Here is a 19,645-nt window from a genome sequence, read left to right on the forward strand (position 1 = left end):
GGAGATAAATGGTTCCTATTACTTTTCTGATCAAATGCAATCCCAGCTATGGCTTTGCGTGAGTGGCAATAAACAGAGCCAGCATACAGCAGAGCATGCCACCCTCACTGCCAAGGTAACCTTGGCCCCCCAGCATGCCAGGGAACCAGAGCCCCCAAGGACAGATGGTTGTGGCCACCCACAGCCCCCAAGAGCATCACACCTACATGCACCCATGGACCCCCCACCCTGCACCCGTGGCCTTCCAATACCCAGTCCAAGAAAAACGGGAGACTTGGAGGGTGAACAGCTGGCAGCTGCCCTGTTGGCATTTGCCTGGGGGCATTTGTCTTGTGGACAGCCCCTCCTCATGCCCATACAGACAGGCCTTGCAGCCTTGCTGCCCAGGCACAGGGGCGAGGGGTCAGGCACAGCCCCCAGGGAGGCTGGGGGGCCTTGGCACCCACCGAGGTGTGGGGAGCCTGTGCTGGGCATGGGGATGGGTTCAGGCTGCAGAGGGGCTGGCAGGCCCCACTCCCTGCCACTGCTGGGGGCACAAACGAGGGACAATTACTGGTGCATAAATGAGGGGGGTCTCAGCACCTCCAACGCTGCTGCTGCTCCGTCTCGGTTGGCTTGGTACCGTGTGCCAAGGGGCACACGCGTGGAGGCAGCTCCGGCACCCGCTGCGGCAGCAGCTCCGCCGAGCCGGAGGCGGCCAAGGCCGGGCCAGCGGCACCATCGCGTGGCGAGCGGCCGCCAGTGCAGGCGAGCGCTCGGCCTGCGCCCGCTGCCCCCCTGCTGCAGCCCCCACAGCCCCTGCCCGCCCGGGGCCATCGCGGAGCCCTGGGCAGGGGAGGCTTTGCAGCCCCTACCCCACGGCGGGGAGCGGGACCCACTGCCCTGGTCACTGTCCCCAGCGGGGCAGCCACCCCCAGCGCAGAGGCCAGGCTGTGGGCTGCCAGCCCCACGGGTGCTGCTGGCATTTTGGGGCCTATGCAGTGGGTGCCTGTGCAGTCCCCCATCCCAGGACCCACACAGCAGAAGGGAAAACAGTGCTGGTGTGTTGTGCATATAGGGGCAAGCCTCTGAGCAGTCGCTACAGAGGGCACTTGGGGACAGAAGCTGCTACACTGTTCGTGCCACCTTGCTCCCACCTCCCTTCTCTGGCCCTCTTGCGCCAGCTGCTGTGGGTCACACCAGGCCCAGAACCCTGGGGAGGCTCAGAGGCTGCTGGGGCAGCCCAGAAGCCAGGGCAGCCACCCAGCCAGCCCCATGGGGCTGCACAGCCCCCAGGGCATCGCCCAGGGCAAAGAGGGCCTGCAGGGTCCCAGCACCAGCTTGGTGCCTCCAGCAACCATAATAGCAGAGATGGAGCTGTGACTGTCCCCTTGCTTGTGACTGCCCCCTTGCACAAGGGCCCAGCATGGAGGCAGCGCCCCAAGTACCTCACATGCCAGCAACAAGCAGAAGCAGCACTGAGTGCAGGCCCAGGACAGCAAGGGGGAAGCAGAGGGGCACTTAACTGGCAGATGCTCCGGACAAGAAGGGCTCTTGTGGTGGACATGACACGTCAAAACAGGACACAAACCCTTGTGCTGGGACTGGAGATCCTCACATGCTTGGAGAGGGAATGGGCAGCTTGAGGCGTCCAAGGACAAGGACCCCCAGGAAGGACATCAAAGGACACAGGACTGCAATCAAGATGGCCATGGAAGGAAAGGAGCAGCTAAACGGGGCGTTAGAGTCACAGGGCTAGACATGTTGGGAACAAGGGCCTCTCGCACCGCTGGTTTGGAAGCTGTGAACCCTCAGAGCTGTAAGCCCTGGCAGTGCCCCCTCCTCACCCCCCAGGCAGGAGGTGGGGGTGCACGTGAAGGCAGCCTGAGCTCAGCAGCACTCAGGCCTCCTGCGCAACCTGGACGCTTGCGAGGATGCCCAGAGCAGCCCTAGGATGGGCCTTGCTGGTGCAAACCTCAGCACAGAGTCCTGCAGTCCCTGGGCCGCAGGGGCTGAGCCCAGTGAGGAGCCATGCAGGGGAGCTGGACCCTGCACCCTCTCATCTCATACCGCAGCTCAGGGGCCCCAGGATGGAACCATGCTTGGAGCAGGGGAGGACAGTCATTCTCCCAGGGACCATCCTGAGGCTTCTGCACCCAAGGGTGCCCCTGCGGGCCCAGGTGTCGGGGCTGCGGCAGCAAGATGCTCAGCATGAGGACAGGCAGTCACCCAAGCCTGGAACTCAGCTCCCCACCCTACTCGGGTGGCAGGACAGCTCCGGAACAGCTCATGGCCACCCTCTTATGAGGCTTCCCCGCACCCCCCAAAGCCAGAGCAAGCCCTCCCCCCATGCACCAGCACCCCCAGGACACAGCAACCACCTTCAGCTGCAGCCATTTCATTGCAGGGTTTCACAGGGTCCCCAGCTCCCCTCACAGTCACACCACAAACTTGTTCTTGTTGAGGGAGCCGCTCTTGGTGGCCGTGTCCGCGTGGGCCTGGTACCCAATAGCCACCTTCGGTGACAGGCCCAGGTGCTCCTTGTAGACACGCCTGGAGGAGAGAGGGGGGCTGCAGGGGCCAGGCAGGGGCACTTTGCCCCTGCCCTCTCCCTGCTGGGGGTCAGGGCACCCACAACACCAGCCCTAATCAGCCACTAGAGACAATGGAGGAGAACAAGCTCATGGTAAAAGGTGAAGAAAAGACCCCACTGTTATGCAGCTCATCCCTCATAGGGGATGGCTCCTGCCAAGACCCCACTCCCCTTCCAGCCCAACAAGGATCCAAATGATCTTTGTGGGGAGAGAGCTGCGCAGGCCACATTACCCAATGTGGGTGACCCCTTCACGGTTCTCTGCCTCGCGAGTCCAGATGGCGATCTTGTCACCCTTGGCGCGGATGTTGATGACGGCCCCGCACACCTCATCGCTGTACTCATCGAACATCTCCCCAATGAGGCACAGCAGCTGCTCAGAGAAGAAGGGGAGTCCAGGATGGTCCCTGCCATCCACAGCTCAGAGAGCCATCCAAGGGAAAATGCCATCACCCTGGCCCCACTGCAGGGCACACTCACCGTCTCCAGCCAGAAGCGGTCCAGCTCCGTGTGCCTCTGCTGCTTGGCCAGTGTGATGAGCCAGCGCCCACCACGCTTGTTCTGGCTGTCCTCCCACATGGGCTCGATCCCATCCTGGGGACAGGCAGGATGGCAGTCAGGCCTGCCGAGCACATGGCCAGGGCCAGCTACTGGTCTACAGCCCTACTCAGCCAGGCTTGACCTCCCGCATCATGGCCAGGGCACCCTGGTGAGCCTCGGCCACCTCTGCAGGGACCTGGGAGCATCTCCCCGGGCAAACAAGTGACATGGGGAGAGGGGTGGTGAGGGATGGGGACTGTGGCAGGGAGGGATCGTGCCGTCTCTCCCAGTAGAGAAGGAGCTGCAGCACGCAGGGGGTCCCACCTTGAAGAGGGAGTAGTCACAGCCCGATGTGAGCTTGCTGGCGAGCTGGATGTGACTGTACAGGCTGCACCAGATCAGACACAAGACAAGCAGGTGAGAACGAGTGTCTTAAGACCCCTGGCACCCCACTATAGCCCACCCCTCAGTGTGGGGCTCTCCCCATAGCACTGCAGCACCCTGCAAGGTGCAGAGGCCCCAACATCCCTTATTGCTACCCCAGGGGCCACATCACCCATCCCACGAGACACTCACGCCCAGAAGTCCTCCACGGTGCTGAACTTGGTGACAAGGCGCAGGTTCGCCTGCCACATCTTGCTCTTGTCGTTCTTAAAGAACCACAGTGCCCACCTGGGGAGGGAAGGAGGTCAGCAATGCCAGACCCCCACCCGACACCCCAGAGCTCCCATCCTCATGTCAGGAGTCCTTCCCTGTGGCTGAGCCCCAGCCATCTGGCCCAGGCCCCTGTACCTGTTCTGCAGTGGGTGCTTGCCCAGGCTTTTGGCCAGGAGCAACTCTTGCTGCTGAACCCGCCGGCGCCTCTGCTCCTCTTGCCTCCTCTGGGAAGGATAAACAGCCCCATGGAGCCCCCCAGCCTCCCTCAGGACTAACAGGCAGCACACATGGACACTAGGACATCCAGAGCCTGCCAGCTGCCCCCAAACAGGCTCTGCAGCCAGGAGCCCCCAGGACACAGGGCAGGAACCCACCTGCTCCCCTGTAGCCATCGTGGCCAGCACAGGCCCCTCAGCTGCCAGCAATTCTTAAGGGCCCACAGGCGGGCGGGACGAGCGGCCAGCCCCACCACACCTGGCCCTGTCCTGCCGGGAAGGGGCAGCAAGCCGGGAGGACACATGGGACCTGCTCCTCTGCTGCTGGGGAAAGGCATGGATATGGATATGGATCTGGGAAGAGGGGGGTGAGATGGGGACAGTGTGCGATGGGGCTGAACAAGGATGGTAAGAGATAGGGCGAGGCGGGGTTGCTATGGAGGCAGAGCAGGATGGCATCAAAATGAGATGGGGAGCATGGGGTGAGGGCAGAATGGGATCAGATCAGGAATGGGATGGGGTGGAATGGGATGCAGAGGGGCTGGCCATCATAATGGGATGAAGACAGGGTGGGATGGAATGGAAACAGAATGGGATGAAAAGGGAGTGGGTGGGATCAGGATGCAATGCAAATGGTTGGTGTGGGAACAAGGTGGGATGGTACCCAAGGATGGAGGATCAGGATGGGATGGGCATGGGATGGGACTGGGAAGGGATGGGATATGGAGGAGATGGAACGTGCAGGAGATATAATGTGGAGGGGAGGGAATCGGGATTAGACAAGATCAGAACAGGATGGGACGGGACGGGCACAGGGTTGAGATCAGGCTGTGATGGTGGAAGGGATAGGATATGGGGAGGGGGTGAGATTAGGATAGCTTGCAATGGGGTGGGGACAGAACAGGATGTGATGGGGAAGGATGGGATATGGGGAAGGATCATGATGGGATCTGAGGGGATGGGAACAGGAATGCAGTGATGATGGGAAGGAGATGGGGAAGGGAAGGAATGGGGCAGAGGGGAGGATCAGAGCAGGCTACAGGGGGATGGGGACAGGTCGAGGCGGGAGCAGGGCAGAGCGGTGCCCGTGGGAAGCCGCCCGCGATGCCCCCCGCCCGGGTCCAGGGCCCCGCGTGGCGCCGCGCCGGGGGGGGAGGTGGCGGGGGGGACACGGAGCCGCTGGCGCCCGCGGCGGGGGGCGGGCGCGTCCCGGCGCGTTCCCCCCGCGCAGCGCGGCGCAGCGCAGCGCTCCGGCACAGCCGCACTGAGCCCGCCCCGCCGCAGCCCGGCCCGGCCCGGCCCGGCCCGCCGCGAGCCCCGCCCGTCCCCGCCGCCGCCGAGCCAGGTCGGGAGCGCGGCCGCAGCGCGGGGCCGGGGGCGCGGGGCAGGGGATGCGCGGGCCGGGGGGGGCGGCGGGGGGGCCGGGGGTGATGCCGTGCGGCCTGTCCCCACAGAGCCGCCATGGAGGTGTTCATGAAGGGCTTGTCCAAGGCCAAGGAGGGGGTGGTCGCCGCCGCCGAGAAGACCAAGCAGGGGGTGGCTGAGGCTGCCGAGAAGACCAAGGAGGGGGTCCTCTATGTCGGTAAGGGCCTGCCCCCTTCCTCCATCTGTCCTTGCTTGTCCCTGCCTCTGCCCTTGCTTGTCCCTGCCTCTGCACATCCCCTGCTGCCTCTGCTGCTCTGGGCTCCGCTGCACTCCCCTGCTTGCTCCCTGCCCCCTGCACTTGCACCCTCTGCCCTCATCCTGCACACAGGGGAGGATGGAGACCCGCGGGCATGGCAAGGTTTGGAGCTTGGTACAGGGCTGGGACCCTCTCTGTGTGGATACTCCCCCACCCAGCTCTCCGGGCTCTGACCTTGTGTGCCCCATGGCTCCTTGCTGAGGATGCTCTGGGGACAAAAGCACAGGGGAGCTGGAGGCCAAGCTCTGCTTTTAGTAGTTTCTCCACAGCACAGTGACAATTGTGCTGAGATATATGCATCTTGAAGGAGCTGGGGACATATTTGTGCGCCAGTCCTCTCAGAGGGGCCAAGCGCTGGACTGTATGTGCCATGACCCCTGCCCGAGCACCTAGAGCTCTGCCAGCCTCCCCCCTGCAGCGAGCAGGCAGCTGGGGACCCTCTCTCCATGCTGCCCCCCCATGGGCCCAAGGCTTGCCTGGCCCTGCCACTCGTGGCCATTTCCTAGAAGACACTGATGGGAGGGGAGAGGTGGCTCCCCAGCGGGCTGCGCAGGCCCAGCATGGCTGGGGAAAGCACCGGTGCCTGCCCGTGGCTCGCAGCCAGAGGGAGGGAGCGGGAGGGCTGGCTGCTCCAGGCCAGCTCTGTCCCACAGTGCCCAGCCTGGCTGGAGGGCACGTGAGCTCTGCCAGAGGGCTCGGACCCAGAGCTCTTCCTGTGATGCTGAGTGCTGGGGCTCAGCCCAGCTGGGTGCAGGAGCTGTGCCCGGGGGGCTGGCAGGGAGCTGGACTTATCCCACCAAGGGGGTTGTGCCCCAGGGAGGGGTCTGGAAGCTCAAGCAGAGTCTTAGGACCCCCCTCCTGCAGGAGCTGCTCTGTCCACTGCTGTCCCTGCCTTGCCCTGCTCCCATCCCGCCAGGCGTCCTGAGCCGAGTAGGTGCAGCCAGCGGCAGAACCCGGTCCCCAGGCTGCTCTGACTGCAGCGCTGTCCGCGCCGTGCTGGCATCGCCTTGGGGTATTGATCCCGGTTCCCAGAGGAGGCCTTGCTCGGCGGCACAGCCGGCACGTGCTCTGCCCATCGGCACGACACCGGGTCCCCAGGGCGCTGTGGTGCGCGGCGGTGCCACGGGCTGCCACGCGGCTCCCCTGCCCCAGAGCTGGGTCATCCTCGTGGCCCCCCAGGCTCTCAGCTGTACTTTGCCTGCGGAGCTTCCCATGGCCCTGAGGCTACTGCTGAGCAGCAGGGTCCGGATGAGCCTTGCATGGAGCTCAGCACCCCTGGCTGCCCTGACGCAGCGCAGGGCCCTGTTCGGGGCTGGGCAGGTTGCTGCCCCACGTGTGGCACAGCCTGGCCAGGCCGCGGGCCCCGGGGCATCGCTCCGGCCCTTCTAACCTCTTTTTTTTCTTCTTTTTTTTTTCTCTCTCTCTCTCTTTCTACCCCTAGGGAGCAAAACCCAAGGTGTGGTGCAAGGCGTCACCTCAGGTACGGCTGCCCTCCAGCTCCCTGAGACACCCCGCATTCCCAGGCCTGGGGTGGGCAGCTGCGCTAACGAGATCAGAGGCTAATTGAGGGGCCGTGATGTCACCCGGCTAAAGCCTCTTATATAACTGGGGCCGCAACAAAGGATTTGTGGCTGCTGCTCACACTGTGTGCCCAGCTGCAGAGCCGCATCCCAGCCCCCTCCCGCGGAGCAGCAGGAGGAGGGAATGGCCCCATCCTGCTCTGCAGGCCCCAGGGCCCCCCTGCCCCGCAGTGCCACAGTGGGGCGTCCCTGGCTGACGCTCGTCCCCGGCTCTTGTAGTGGCCGAGAAGGCGAAGGAGCAGGCGTCCCAGCTGGGCGAAGCGGCTTTCTCCGGCGCTGGCAACATTGCGGCTGCCACGGGGCTGGTCAAGAAGGAGGAGTTCCCTGCGGATCTGAAGGTGAGCCATTCATCGGGAGGGGGGCCCGGCGCATCCCCGGGGGGCTTGCAGCACTGCGGGGAGGCTGGCGTGTCCCCAGGCTCGGCAGGGAGCCGTGCGGCCGCGCGTGGGGCCGGAGCATCCCTGCCGGAGCGGCGCAGGGTGCGTGCGGCCGCGTGCGTGCGTGCAGCCCCGCACGGCGCGGGGGCCGGTGGCGGCGCATCGCTCGGGCGCGCTGCGCGGTGACCTGACAGCTGTGGGCGCCGAGGAGCGGGGAGGGGCGGCGGGTTCGCATCTCGCCGCCCCCATGAGCCGCTCGCTTCCAGCTTAGCCCAAAATAGTAGCAGCCGAAGAAATGAGGCCACAGCAGGCGCTGCCACTGCGTGGCGGCGGCGGGGGCATCGGCAGCCCCCCTTGCCTCTCGCCAGCCGCTTGGCCAGCCCCAGAGAGGCGTCACCTGGCACCACCGTCCCTGCCCAGATGCTGGAGCCTCCCCCCGGCCCAACAGGGATGCAAAGGGTCTGCCAGCCCCTGGGGTGGCCCATGGGGGCCAGCACGTGACTGTGGCCGGGGAGCAGCACAAGGACACGTGTGCCCAGGCTCCGCTCCACCGGCACCTGTCACCCCCCAGGGTCACCCCTTGGTGCGCTGCTGGCCCCCCATGGCTGCTGTTCCCCCACAAGTGTCCCCTGTGTGCGGCCTCCAGGGCTGCTGGTCCCTCCTTGGTCCCCGGAGTCTGGCAGTGGCAGGGCACATGAGAGTGACACAGGGGACACGCGGGGGGCTGCGTGTGCTGCACTGAGCGCCCGGCTCTCCGCAGGCGGAGGAGGTGGCCCAGGAGGCTGTGGAAGAGCCGCTGGTCGAGCCGCTGCTGGAGCCGGAGGGGGAGAGCTACGAGGAGCCCCCGCAGGTGAGCGGACGGGGTGGCACTGTGGAGGGCGCGCGGGGTGGCACGCGGAGCAAGGCCTGGGGCCCGCCTGGGCACACGCAGCGCGCAGCCTGGCTGGGCTGCCCGCGCCCTTCCTCCGGGCCCTTTGCAAACTCTTCCTTTCCTAATCCCGCAGGAGGAATACCAGGAATACGAGCCAGAGGCATAATGGACCCCCATCCTCGCCTCTTCCACCAGCAGCACAACGAACCGCCGGGGGCCCCCTGCTCCTCCCCACGCACCAGGGAGGCCCAGCGGCGCCCCTGCCCCGTTCGCTCACGAGTTCTTCCTCCAGTTCCGTTCCAAGGGACCGTGTCTGTGTCTCCGTGTCGTGTCTAGCCGTGAGAAGCCCGTCGCGCCCCAGCCCCGGCGCGTGCCCGGGCCGTGGGCGCTGCCCGTGGGGCTCGGCGCGTGGGCGCGTGTGTCCGCAAGCCCGGGTTTATCGCCCTGCCTCCTTCCCAGCGCCATAAGCCCCGGCTGTGTCCCGGTGCGTGTGTCTGTACAAAGCATGTTCACCCGCTCGCGGGCTGCTGTACATTTCGCTTGCACGCGTGTCCTTGTGGTTCTGCTCTGGTAATTGTGGAACTTGGTTTTTCTTTGTTTTTCTTTTTTTTTTCTTTTCCTATTTTTTTATATACATATATATATTTATGGGTGGACAGGTCTTTTGCCTTCATGAGCCCTGGGTGCCCGGGCCTGCTCCCCCAGCCTGCTGGGCGGTGGTGGTGCCCGTGCCCCCCCAGACCCCATAGTGCTGACGCTGTGTTGTGACGTGGCATGGATATCCCCCACCCTGTCGCTCGATGTGCAATAGGAGCGCGGCCGCCAGCGACACGGCTGCCCCCCTGTCCGTGAATAAAGTCAACTCTTGTCTGTACCCCCTGCTCCTGGCTGAGGGGTCTCTGGGGACAGCAGTGCCCTGGCACGCTGCGTTGCGGGGAGGAAATAGGGACTGGGGGAACTGGTATTTGTGGAGATGCCACATCATCATGGATGCTCCCAGGACGTGCGGTCCTCCAGGGCCCAGCTGCAGGTGCTCACTGAGTGCCAGGCGCAGGACGTGTCCCCATGCCACCTGTCCTGGACTGCTTCCTCCCTGCTCCATCCCCAGCACTACAGGCTGTGCTTGCAAAGGGGGTGCAGGGTCCCACTGCAAGGGCCCTGCATCCACCCTAGAGCACGACCCTTCCAGTGCCATGAGCCCAGCCTGGGTCCCCCGCCGGCTCCAGCCGCACCGCGGCCCAGGCCGGGATGAGCGGCAGTGCTGAGCCTGCCCCCACGCACGTCAGGGTAAATCCGCCGCCCACGCTGGCTCTCCAGCATCGTCGGCAAGGAGCGAGGCTGCACGGTCAGCACGGGCGCACCGCGGGCCTGCTGACACCTGCAAATCCCGGCCACGGCTCTGCCGCTGCTTGCAGCGGTTCCTGCAGGGCCCTGCGTGAAACGGGGCCAAGCTGGGCTCTCCCAATAGCAGCAGGTTAGGGAGGAGCAGGGCTAGGGACAGCAAATCTGTCAAGAACCTCCTTCAAGGACATGGGCGTGAAGGACATGGGCTATAGCTGATGGCACTATGGATTCTGCAAGTCAGTGCAGGAAACCAGGCTGCCATCTCCTGACCCTGCTGCAGTGGGTTGATTTTATTCACCAGAGGAAGATCTTTATTATAATAACATCCAGCTTTAACTGGTGCAATTGTTATAGGGGATTGGCTTATCAATTAGCAACTAGCAATTAGCACAACTAAATGGAGCACACTGCTTGTCCCAATGAAACGCTACAGCATTTCTTCACCCTGGCTACACAGGGGCCTCTCAGCCTTGCAAGGAGTTGACAAACACTAACATATTTCTTCTCCCTGAACATGCAGGAGGCCCTCAACCTTAAGGAGCCGCCTTAGGTCAGCATCCCAGGTAAGGGAAGGAAGGGACAATCGCAGTCCGGCCAGAGGAGCTGGTCAGATGCTGTTGTCGATCCCTGCTCAACTCCGTCCTTCACACCATTAGGAACAAGCTGACGTGACTGATAGGGTCATCCTTTAGGGCCAGCCATCCTTCCAGTCTTCAGTTCAAGGAGAATTTCAATTCTTTAGTGAGTTCTGTAAGTGTATTAGTTCTTCAGCAAGTTTTAGCAAAGAGAGACGGCCCTGCCTCTGCAAGACTCCACCTCCCTTCCTCGCTCTTATGGGAAAGCACACACAGTTTCCACCTCATGTCCCTGCCTTGTCTCCCGCTGCATCCAGCCGTGGAGCTGGAAGGACAGCCCCTGGCAAGTGTTTTGGTGGGAGACTGGGACCTGGCAGGAGTGAGACCTTCTCAGACAGTCACAGCGCCGTGAAAAGGAGGCACCAAGGGACCTGGGCTCCCAGCTCTACCTTCTGCTACCCCTCCAGAGCACCTTGACTTGATATCCCATGTACTGCACCTTGCTCAGGGTCCAAGAGTTCTTTTCACTTAGCAAGCAGGCCCAGCGAGAAACATAGCCCCTTGGTGGGTACCACACAGCATCTAGGTACAACCGGAGCAACTGGCCGTCACCTCATGTGGGCACAACCAGCTCCAGAGGTACCGGCAGAGGGAAGGGCTATGCAGGTAGCTGGGCTCTTCTCACAGGAACAGCTATCTTGCAGCACATGTCCCAAAGCATTCGGTGGCTTGCTGCAGCTCCTGAAAGCCAAGCCAGTTCTTGAGACTGCAAAAGCATCTCCCAAACCAAGCAGAATTATAAACATAAGTAGCCAAGAACTTCATCCTTCTCATCCTCTGCAACACCAGCAAAGCAGAGGGACCTCGGGAAAGGACGAGCAAAGATGAGATGATTCCTGGGACACTGTGGGCACCAGCTCTGTGTACACGTGCGGTGCAAAGCCTCCTTCCACAGTGCAGAGAGCTGTGCTGGGGAGCGAGCAGTCAGAGGAAAGTATCGCCCAGCTGCAGAGCTCTGGGAGCAGGCAGCAAGCACCCAGCGCCTGGCTTATTCCTCCCTCCAAAGAGAGGGAAATGCAGGGAATGCCACTGGCCAAGGTTTGCAATGTCTATGGTCGCTCAGAGATAGCGAGGGCAGCGGTTATCAGAGTTGAGAGCAGGAGATCCTGGAGATACAGCAGGGGGAAGCACTTCACCGCAGTTGGGAGCAGATGCGGGAAGGAAATCCGGCCTGGAGCAGAGGGCAAGGGCAGGACCAGCACCCTAGGAGCCTCCTGAGCAATCTGCATCCCACCTGCATGTGCAGTGCCAGCTGCCACGGCGCATCTCTCTGCACCCACGGAGGCTGCGTTTGGACACGTGTTGTGTGTTCCCCGGGCATGGGCTGGCTGGGAAAGCTCTCCTGGGAAGCAGGGGCAGGAAGATCGCAAGGAAGCTAAAGATCCCAGACCTGCAGCCAGGCTGAACACTTACCTGCAGCACAAAGGTCTTGCCGCGGAGCCCAGGCTCAGGTGAGGGTGTCCATGCAGTGCGTGCTGGAGATGCAGTCCTCAGTGTCACCTGCCCCGTGGGAGCCGCTGATGGGCTTTCCCATTACATAGACCCTGTGGGACCAGGAAGGGAAGGGCAAAAGATAAAGTTTCATCTGGTACAAGGTGTCTGAGCTTACCCCAGCACGGGGGTCAGCTATGGGGCACATTGCCCATTTACCACTACTGATATCCAGGGCCAGTGCATCGACCCCAAACCTTGTAGAGGTGGAAAATCCATCAGGACCTCAATTGCTTTGCTCAAACCAATGACACGCATTGGGACAGGAGATTTCCACAGGCTGGTTGTGCTCCAGGACACACTGATAAGCCCCTACCTGAAACATGGCACTGAGGACAAAGCGGGGTCTCCCCAGCTTCTGTCAGGCATTAAAACCTTTGGCTCTTGGTGAGGGGATGCTCCCAGCTTCCCCCTGCTCTGGTGTTAGCTGCAAGCAGTCTGCATTCTTGTGCTTCACCTGCCAGAAGGGAGGATATTAAAGCTTTGGGATAAGGCCTACCTAGAGAGACAAAACTTCCTCTTGCTGCACCAGCATTAGCTTTTCTGGTCTGGAATTATCTCCTGCTTGTCAGGACCATGAGAGGCAACACCTGCTTTCACTGCTGGGGTGGCACTGACCAGAACTGGCTGGAATTTACTCCTTTTTACCCCAGCAGTGGGATCTCCTTGTGTCTATCACTGCCAGAGGAAAGCAGTTATTCAGAAGTCCTTCAGTGCTGAAGAGTGCAAGGCCAGTCTGCTGTTGGGGGCGTTGGGCTGCCCGCCCCGTCCAGCTGAACCCTGCAGCAGCCAAGGCCAGGGACTGCAGCTGTGGGAAGAGAACAGAGACTCCTCCTCTCCCCGAGGGCTGGGAACAGGCTGGCCCTGGAGGTTATCCTGGGCTCTTGGAGGGTGGCTCCGGCTCTGCCCACTTGCAGAGCCCCTTGGGACAGGGCTGCCCTCCCGCTGCTGCTTCCCTGGAGCTAACGTAGGGGTAAGGTCAGTCAGAATTGGGTTGCCTAGTTCGTTCATTTGGGGACTTACAATGAGTCTAAATTAGTAGACCTCCTTACCACTCTCCTCCCTTGCACTCCCTGAAACCCACATGCTCCGGGTCTGTAAAGACAGCTGGCCACCCCACGGCACTCGCGCAGGGTCTTTGCAATGTCCCTTCCCAACCCTTCCAGGCAAGCAGCGAGCGCGGAAGCCCTCGCCTGGGGACCAGCATCATCCGAGCTCTCTGCCGCACACGGGGGCTGGGGGAAGCTCCGCATCTCCCTGCACGGGGCAGCAGGAACGCAGGGCAATGCCCAGGTCAGACCCTGTTGCTCGCGGTCGCTGCCAGGACCAGCCCCTGCTGCACATGGAGCTGCCGAGCGCACAAGGGGCACCCCCTGGGCCACCCTCCGCTCCCTGCCTTACAGGGCAGGGCTGAAATCTCTCTCACCCATAACCCCCTCTTGGTCATTTCCATGGTAAAATGCCATAGTATTTTCTCCAGCTCTTGTGCCTATGCAAGAACAGCAAAACACAGTTGTTATCACTTGCCCCCAAGAAAAATCCCCAGGCCAAGACAGGGCCCCCGGCAGCTGCTCTGACTTGTGCAGACATAGCCCCTCGGTGTCCCCAAGGCTGTGACCTGGCCCGACGCACCCAGGCGTTAATCCCGGCAGCTGTGGATCCCCGCTGCCCTGCAAAGGGAGCTCGCGGTGCCTTTGCCCACCCCTCCCAGCGGCGGCAGGAGCATCCCCCCCGCCAGGCGCCTCAGCCTGTCCCTGGAGGGGGGTGCACCGAGCCGTAAATCGGAGCTCGCTGCCCCTTCTGCCTCCCCAGAGCTGCTTTTCACAGGCGCAGGGCGAGTGTTACTCGTTACAAACGCCTTTTCCCCGCTTGTCAGGGCGCATCACGGTGACACGCGCAGAGGGGACGGGCTGTGCAAATGGAGCGTGAGCCGCAGGCCTGCAAGGAGAAGGAGGCGGAGGAGCCTGCGTGCATTTCCCTGCCTCCATCCGCACGCCCTCCATGGTGCCACCGAAAGGGACATCTCAGGGAGACCTCGCAGCGCTGTTGGATGTCCTGCCCAGCTCCCTGGGATGTGGTGACCACCCTGCTCATGAATGTGCTGCCAAGCCCAGGCAAAGGGGCAGCTGGTGCTCCGGGAAGGTGGGGGGCTGCCCGCGCAGGCTGCCCAGCCCCACGTGGCTCCCTGCACAGAGCAGCACCTGAGGCAGTGCAGGATGGGGCCCCGTGGCAAACGGCACGAGGCAGAGCCGAATCCATGACAACCCGGGAACAGAGACTGATGAAGAGCGAGCGCTGGGCTCCCAGCGCCACAGCCTGGCCCTCGCGCACCCGAGCCCCGCAAACGCTCTGCGCTTCCCGTGCTCCCGGCTTCCAAAACCTCCACCAAGCTCCTCTGAGTCGTAGCATCCCAAGCCCCATCCACTTCACATTCCCCTCACACTTACCCCCACTATGGCACATTTGTTGCTACTGCAGCCAGGGCTTTTATTTCCTCGGCACTGATGAAGCTGCTGAAATGAGCCCCTGGGAAAAGGGAGAGAGAAAATGAAGAGCACCTGCTGTGAATGGCACAGAGGAAATGCAGGGAAGGTTTGGCTCTCCTGAAAGAGCAGTGTCTTGATGCAGGAGGTGATCCAAAACCATTCAGCTAGACCTGCTCCTCAGGTAACCGCAGCCCCTGAAACCCCAGCGGTCCCTCTGGGCAGCCTTTGCTCAGAGAGTCCCTGGGAGAGCACAGCCCCAGCACTGAGCGCCCGGGGGGCTGGCAGTGCAGAGATGGGAGCTGGATCCCCCCCAGACTCAAAACAACAGTCTGGGGCATGTTACACCTGCAGTGAGCGAATGGTGTTGGGATGCCCACAGGAGTGGCCATGCTACTCTCGTGCTGCATGGGAAGCTGGAGCACCCGGACTGCACCCCGGAGTAACCAGCTGCACCCAAGTCCCGTGCTGGGTGCGTCTAGGGAAGATGTCCCCAAGGCAGCCCCGGCCGTGGAGGCTCCTCTCTGCTCTGCCTCTGCTTTCCCTCTACCAGCACCGCATCCTCTCCGGAGGCCGGCCGTCCCACGCCGTCCCGTGGGTGCTCATGGTGCTCTGGTCGATGGCTCAGGCGGCTGATGGCAACACCGAGGCACAGAAGCTGCAGGACCCTCATGTCCTTGTCCGGGCGCAGGAGCGGGGCCGCTTCCCAGTCAGGGAGCAAAATGATCCTGGGAAAACCCTGCAGACCCACGAGCCCTCCTGGGAGCCAAACCCCCCCCAAACACTTGGTGTGCATGAGGGGGACGTGCAGGGCAGCCGGGGGGCTGCGTGTGCATGCATGCACGCACATGCACGGGTGTGCACATGCCCGCACACGCGTGTGCGGCCGCGGGCGCGGTGCTGCCGGTGCGGGCGCGTTCACGTGGCGCTGCCCGTGCGCGCGTGGGCGGTGGGGACGCGGCGCGCGGGGAGGGGGCTGCCGCGCTACCTGCGCCCGCAGCCCCCTCGGGGAGGGGGGATGCGCTTTTCAGGCGGCTGACTCCTCCAGCGCCGCGTGCGGGAGCGCGTTGCCAAGGCGATGGGGACCATCTTACTCATCCTCCTCGCTATTGTTATCCTGGCAGCCTGCGAGGTGCCCGGGTGCGGAGCGGAGGAGGAGGAGGGAGCCAGCCGGGGAGGAAGGCTGCCTGGTGGCAGGGGAAGGGGGCCTGCATGGCCAGCAGGGCCAGCCCGGGAAAGGATGGAAAGGTGCTTGGGTGCAAGATGCTGACGTGGGGGAGAGTGGGGAAGAGCAGCCCCTGGCAGGGCTGGGGGCAGAGCGCCAGCAAGGCGGGATGGGGCCCCCAGCCCATTGCAATGGCACCGCAGGGTGTCTGCTCTCCTCACGTGGCGCAGAGTCCTGGCCGGGGTCTGCCCATGCAGGACCGTGTACAACACACACCGCTCGCCCCGCACTGTGCTCTGGACCGTGTGCTGCGGCACTGCCCTGCTCAGGGCTCCCAGTCCCACGGCGAGGCCAGCTGGGCCAGGAGGTGCTGGGGAGGTCCTGGGGCTGGGACCTGCCCAGGGGGCAGGACACCTCCCTGGGGACCAGAGCAGGGGGAGGCAGCAGCCCCCATGTGCACTTGGGCGGCTTGTGAGCACAGCAGTTTTGCACTAGCACAACAAGGAGCTGCCAGCATCACAGCTGGAGCCTGTTGCTGCTCTGGGACTGGGGGTGTCTGTGCAGTGGGGTCTGCAGGAGGGGGACACAGGTGGCCCATGCCAGTGCCCGCCGCTGCTGCTGCTCCCTGGTGCACGGCAGGGACAGGTGCTGGGGCAGGTGCCGCATGCCCCCCGAATGCAAGCACGCTGGGCCGCGCATGCACACGTGCCCTCCTGCACGCGTGTGTGAGCACCCTGCCCGGGTGGCTGCAGGGCCCGGGCAGCGCTGGGGTGGCCCCGTGCCCAGCGCAGCTCTTGGGGACCCAGCGTGGGGCGGGGGCCGGGCCCGCTCTGCCCGGGGGAGGCGTCACTCCACTATTTATTTTGAAATCCTTCCTCCCTATTTTTAGCATTCGGGGTTTTGTTCCAGCCTCGCTGTTTACTGGAAGGAGCATTTCCACCGCCAGCCTCCCCCGTCTCCAGGCAACCAGGTGTGCCAGGCCTGCGATGCGATGGGCCCCGGCGCCCGCACCGCGGCCACGCTGCCCTAGAGATCTACAGGGGGGACAGACCCACGCGAGTGGCCATGGTGGGTGCACCCCAAGGTGGCCCTGCAGGCCCCCTGGGTGCTGCAGCCTGCCAGCCTGCTCGCCTTCACCCGCAGGAGTCCCTCGCTGTCCCCATGCCCGCTGCAGGGGTATGGCTACCCTTTCCCTGGTGCCCCATGGCGAAGGACCCCACTCCTGTGCATCTTGTGTGGAAAAAAGACAATGCGGGCAGCACGGGGAGGGTGAATCAGCCGTGAGTCACAAGGTGGCAGGGGGGAAGTGGCTGGGCCCCGTGTCCCCCTCCGTACCTGTGGCTGGTGGGTACCGAGGAAGGGCTCCCTGCCCTCCACCTGCCTGCGCCACCAAAGCTCCCAGCGCCCAGCCCTGGAGGGGGACAGTGTCTGGGAGACCGGAGATCCCCGATGTGTGCGACAGGAGGGTGCCCTTCATGCTCCCTGTTTTGGAGGCCATCCCTGTGGCCACAGGACCCTGCCGGCCCCGGAGCGAGGTGCCAGCCGGGTAGGACCCTGCCGGGAGCAGGGGGAGCAGCGGCAAGGCGAGCGGAGCCGAGTGGAGCCGAGGCGAGCGGGCCACCTTCCCCCCGCAGCGAACGGGAGTGCGTGGGAAGGAGTTAGACAAAGCCCGAGCCCGGGAGCAGAGGCAGCGCTGCCAGGGAGGGAGACGGGGAAGCGGCGGGGGGAAGATCGCTCCTTCTCGTCCTCCTCCGAGGGCGAGGGGCGCGAAGGGGCTCTCTTTCCTCCCCTCTGTGGCCGCCAGTCCCGGCAACCCCTGCCCAGGCCCTGAGCAGGCTGGGGGTGCCAAGGGGCTGGGGGGCCGCGCGGATGGCCCCGTGGTGATGTCCAGGAGCAGGGTACAAGGCGGAAAGAGGCTGTTTCTGTTGCAAGGTAGGAGGGGAAATGGGCCTTGCATCCCTGTGCCCTCCAGCCAAGGGATGGTGCCTGGGGCTGCTGTAGCACTCACCAGCCAGGCACCTGCCAGGTGGGCCCTGTGCCCCACTGCGCTGTGGGGTTTTAGGGGCATGTCCCCAAGCGTGATGGGGTGACCGTGCCTGGACACACGCAGTCTGGACCATGTCAAGGGGGTGGCTGCGTGGGGTGCTGGTGTAGCCGAGTTGGGGGGGACTCTTGTGGGGCTGACGAGGTGGCAGTGCTGGGCTGCCTGCCCAGGGTGGGGGGGACAGTGCCAGGGTGCCCGCTGGGGGTGCCAGGGCTCAGCGCTGGCGCTGCTGGGGCTGTGCTGAGCTCCCAGGGGTGCTGGGGGACAGCCCGGGGGTGCCTGTCCGGGGCTGCGCTCGCTGTGGGTGCGCGCCGGGCACGGTCACGGTCACTGCCGCGCCGGGGGGCCGCGGGTACCGTGCGGCAGTGCCGGGACCGGCGGCGGGCGGGAGCCGGGGGAGCGGCCCGGGGCGCGGCGCCGCCCCCGCCGCCCCACGCATGCTCGCCACATCGCAGCCCGCCGCGCCGGAGCAGCGGCACGGCACGGCACGGCACGGCGCGGAACGGTGCGGGACGGCGCGGAACGGGACGCGCCGCCGCCGCAGGTAACCGCGGTCCCCGAGCCGCTCGCTGCCGTCGGGGCCCCTCTGGCCGGTGCCCGCGGGCCGGCGGGGTCGCTGCGGCCCCGCGTGGCGCCCGGGGGGTCTCGCGGGGCGGCGGCCCCCGCGGGGCAGCGGCGCTTTGTTCGGGCGCGCGGGGCGGGGGCGCGCGCCCGGGGCTCGCACACGCGCGTGCCCGCGCTCCCGGCAGGTGCTCACGCGTGTGCGCGCGGCGCCGCCGCCCCGGCCCGCGGGCGACGCGGGGGGGCGCGCGGCGGGGCTGGGGCGATGCAGGGCTCGGGGCCCGCGTGTTGGTGCTCGCGGGAGGGCTGAGGGAGCTGGCCCGGCTCCCGCAGCCTGCGGGGACTTGCCCTGCGCTGCTTTGGAGCCCCCGTTGCCCGCCCGTGCCCGCCCTGGTGCTGAGGGGCCACCCAGGGTGGGAGTCAGCTGGCAGTGCCTGTGCCTGGACGTGGTGGGTGCTCCTGGGTCACAGCTGAGCACTGGGCACCAGCTGGGCTTGCCGTCTCCCTGGGGAATGCATGGTCTATCCAAATGTCTTTGCGTTAGGGGGCTGGAGGGGGTTTGGGGCCAGATGTGTGACACCGGCCCATGTCCCTGGAGCATGCAGCCTGTGCCATGCAGCATGGTGTCAGTGCGGGCATGGGCCCCGACTGTGCATCGGACAGCCCAAGCGAAGCAGCCTCACCTCAGCTGTGTGAGCACAGACCCTGGCAGGGTGTGGAGACGAGCCAGGTCTGGGCTGTCCCAGTGCCTGTGGGGGCCCCTGTCTGTCCTCGAGCAGCATTTGCCATGAGCAGTGGTTGGGATGTGCCGTGTCTGTAGCTCCATTCAGCCCTGTGGGGCTGCTGGGACGTGGAGGAGCATGGTGCTCCCTGTGCCACGAGGCGCTGCCAGGCGATGCTCTCCGTGGTGCCCATCTGCTCCTTGGGAATGGGTTTGGGAGCAACAAGTTCTGGCCCCGCTTGGACTTGTGTACCTGGAGGTGCCCTGGCTCCTGCCAGGGTCCCTGTGCACATCAGGGATGTGGGAACCCGGTCTGCGTGGGGTTGGCCACAGGCCTTGGAGCTGGGGGTGCCATGGTCTGCTGGGGGTGTCCCTCGAGGTGCTGGGCTCCTCTGGGCTCCAGCAGTACCGTGAATGTTGGTGGAAAGCGAGTGCAGCTGGCACTGGAGGGCATCCGGCTTTCCCGCTCCCATGTCCCCAGGAATTGCTCTGGGAATTGCTTTCAGCGGAGCAGGGTCGCGTCAAGTCCTCAGTGCAGGTGCTTCCATGGAGTGGGCACGGCCCACACGACTGCCCCAGCCTGGGGCACCACGGGGGCTGGAAAGGGCACTGGGCCAGGCATTCCCAGGCCCTGCAGGTCGCCAGGAAGGTCCATGTGGGATTTTGTGCCCAGCCCTGATACCTGGCACAGGAGAACAGACCCAAGCC

At 64.4% G+C, this 19,645-nt stretch overlaps 2 protein-coding genes and 1 long non-coding RNA gene across 6 annotated transcripts; 2 read left to right on the forward strand and 1 right to left on the reverse strand.

The window, feature by feature from the left end:
* Window positions 1-2,361: 2,361 nt before the first annotated feature.
* EIF4E1B (eukaryotic translation initiation factor 4E family member 1B) lies at window positions 2,362-7,861 on the reverse strand. Of its 4 annotated transcripts, none has more exons than XM_088522561.1 (7): window positions 7,810-7,861; window positions 3,905-3,993; window positions 3,689-3,784; window positions 3,437-3,500; window positions 3,053-3,166; window positions 2,806-2,945; window positions 2,362-2,532 (listed from the first exon to the last, which is right to left on the reverse strand). In XM_088522561.1, exons 1-7 carry the CDS (start codon window positions 7,855-7,857, stop codon window positions 2,418-2,420), a joined length of 666 nt encoding a protein of 221 aa, XP_088378687.1. In that variant the 5' UTR covers window positions 7,858-7,861; the 3' UTR covers window positions 2,362-2,417. The 4 variants fall into 4 exon arrangements, with proteins under 4 accessions (XP_088378687.1, XP_088378688.1, XP_088378685.1 ...); XM_088522562.1 differs by lacking the exon at window positions 7,810-7,861 and adding an exon at window positions 4,144-4,179; XM_088522559.1 differs by having other exon boundaries at window positions 2,806-3,166.
* Window positions 5,237-9,367, forward strand: SNCB (synuclein beta). Its single transcript, XM_088522563.1, has 6 exons — window positions 5,237-5,329; window positions 5,439-5,566; window positions 7,107-7,145; window positions 7,465-7,583; window positions 8,383-8,472; window positions 8,627-9,367. Exons 2-6 carry the CDS (start codon window positions 5,446-5,448, stop codon window positions 8,657-8,659), a joined length of 402 nt encoding a protein of 133 aa, XP_088378689.1. The 5' UTR covers window positions 5,237-5,329; window positions 5,439-5,445; the 3' UTR covers window positions 8,660-9,367.
* Window positions 9,368-15,515: 6,148 nt separating this feature from the next.
* LOC148595040 (uncharacterized) lies at window positions 15,516-18,194 on the forward strand. Its single transcript, XR_015913262.1, has 3 exons — window positions 15,516-15,578; window positions 16,521-16,581; window positions 18,111-18,194. It is a non-coding gene; the product is annotated as an uncharacterized LOC148595040 (long non-coding RNA).
* Window positions 18,195-19,645: the final 1,451 nt, after the last annotated feature.

This window comes from Tinamus guttatus, unplaced genomic scaffold, assembly GCF_059628265.1.
Source record: "Tinamus guttatus ecotype Peru unplaced genomic scaffold, ASM5962826v1 Tinamus_guttatus_pri_ptg000155l, whole genome shotgun sequence".
Taxonomy (NCBI): domain Eukaryota; kingdom Metazoa; phylum Chordata; class Aves; order Tinamiformes; family Tinamidae; genus Tinamus; species Tinamus guttatus.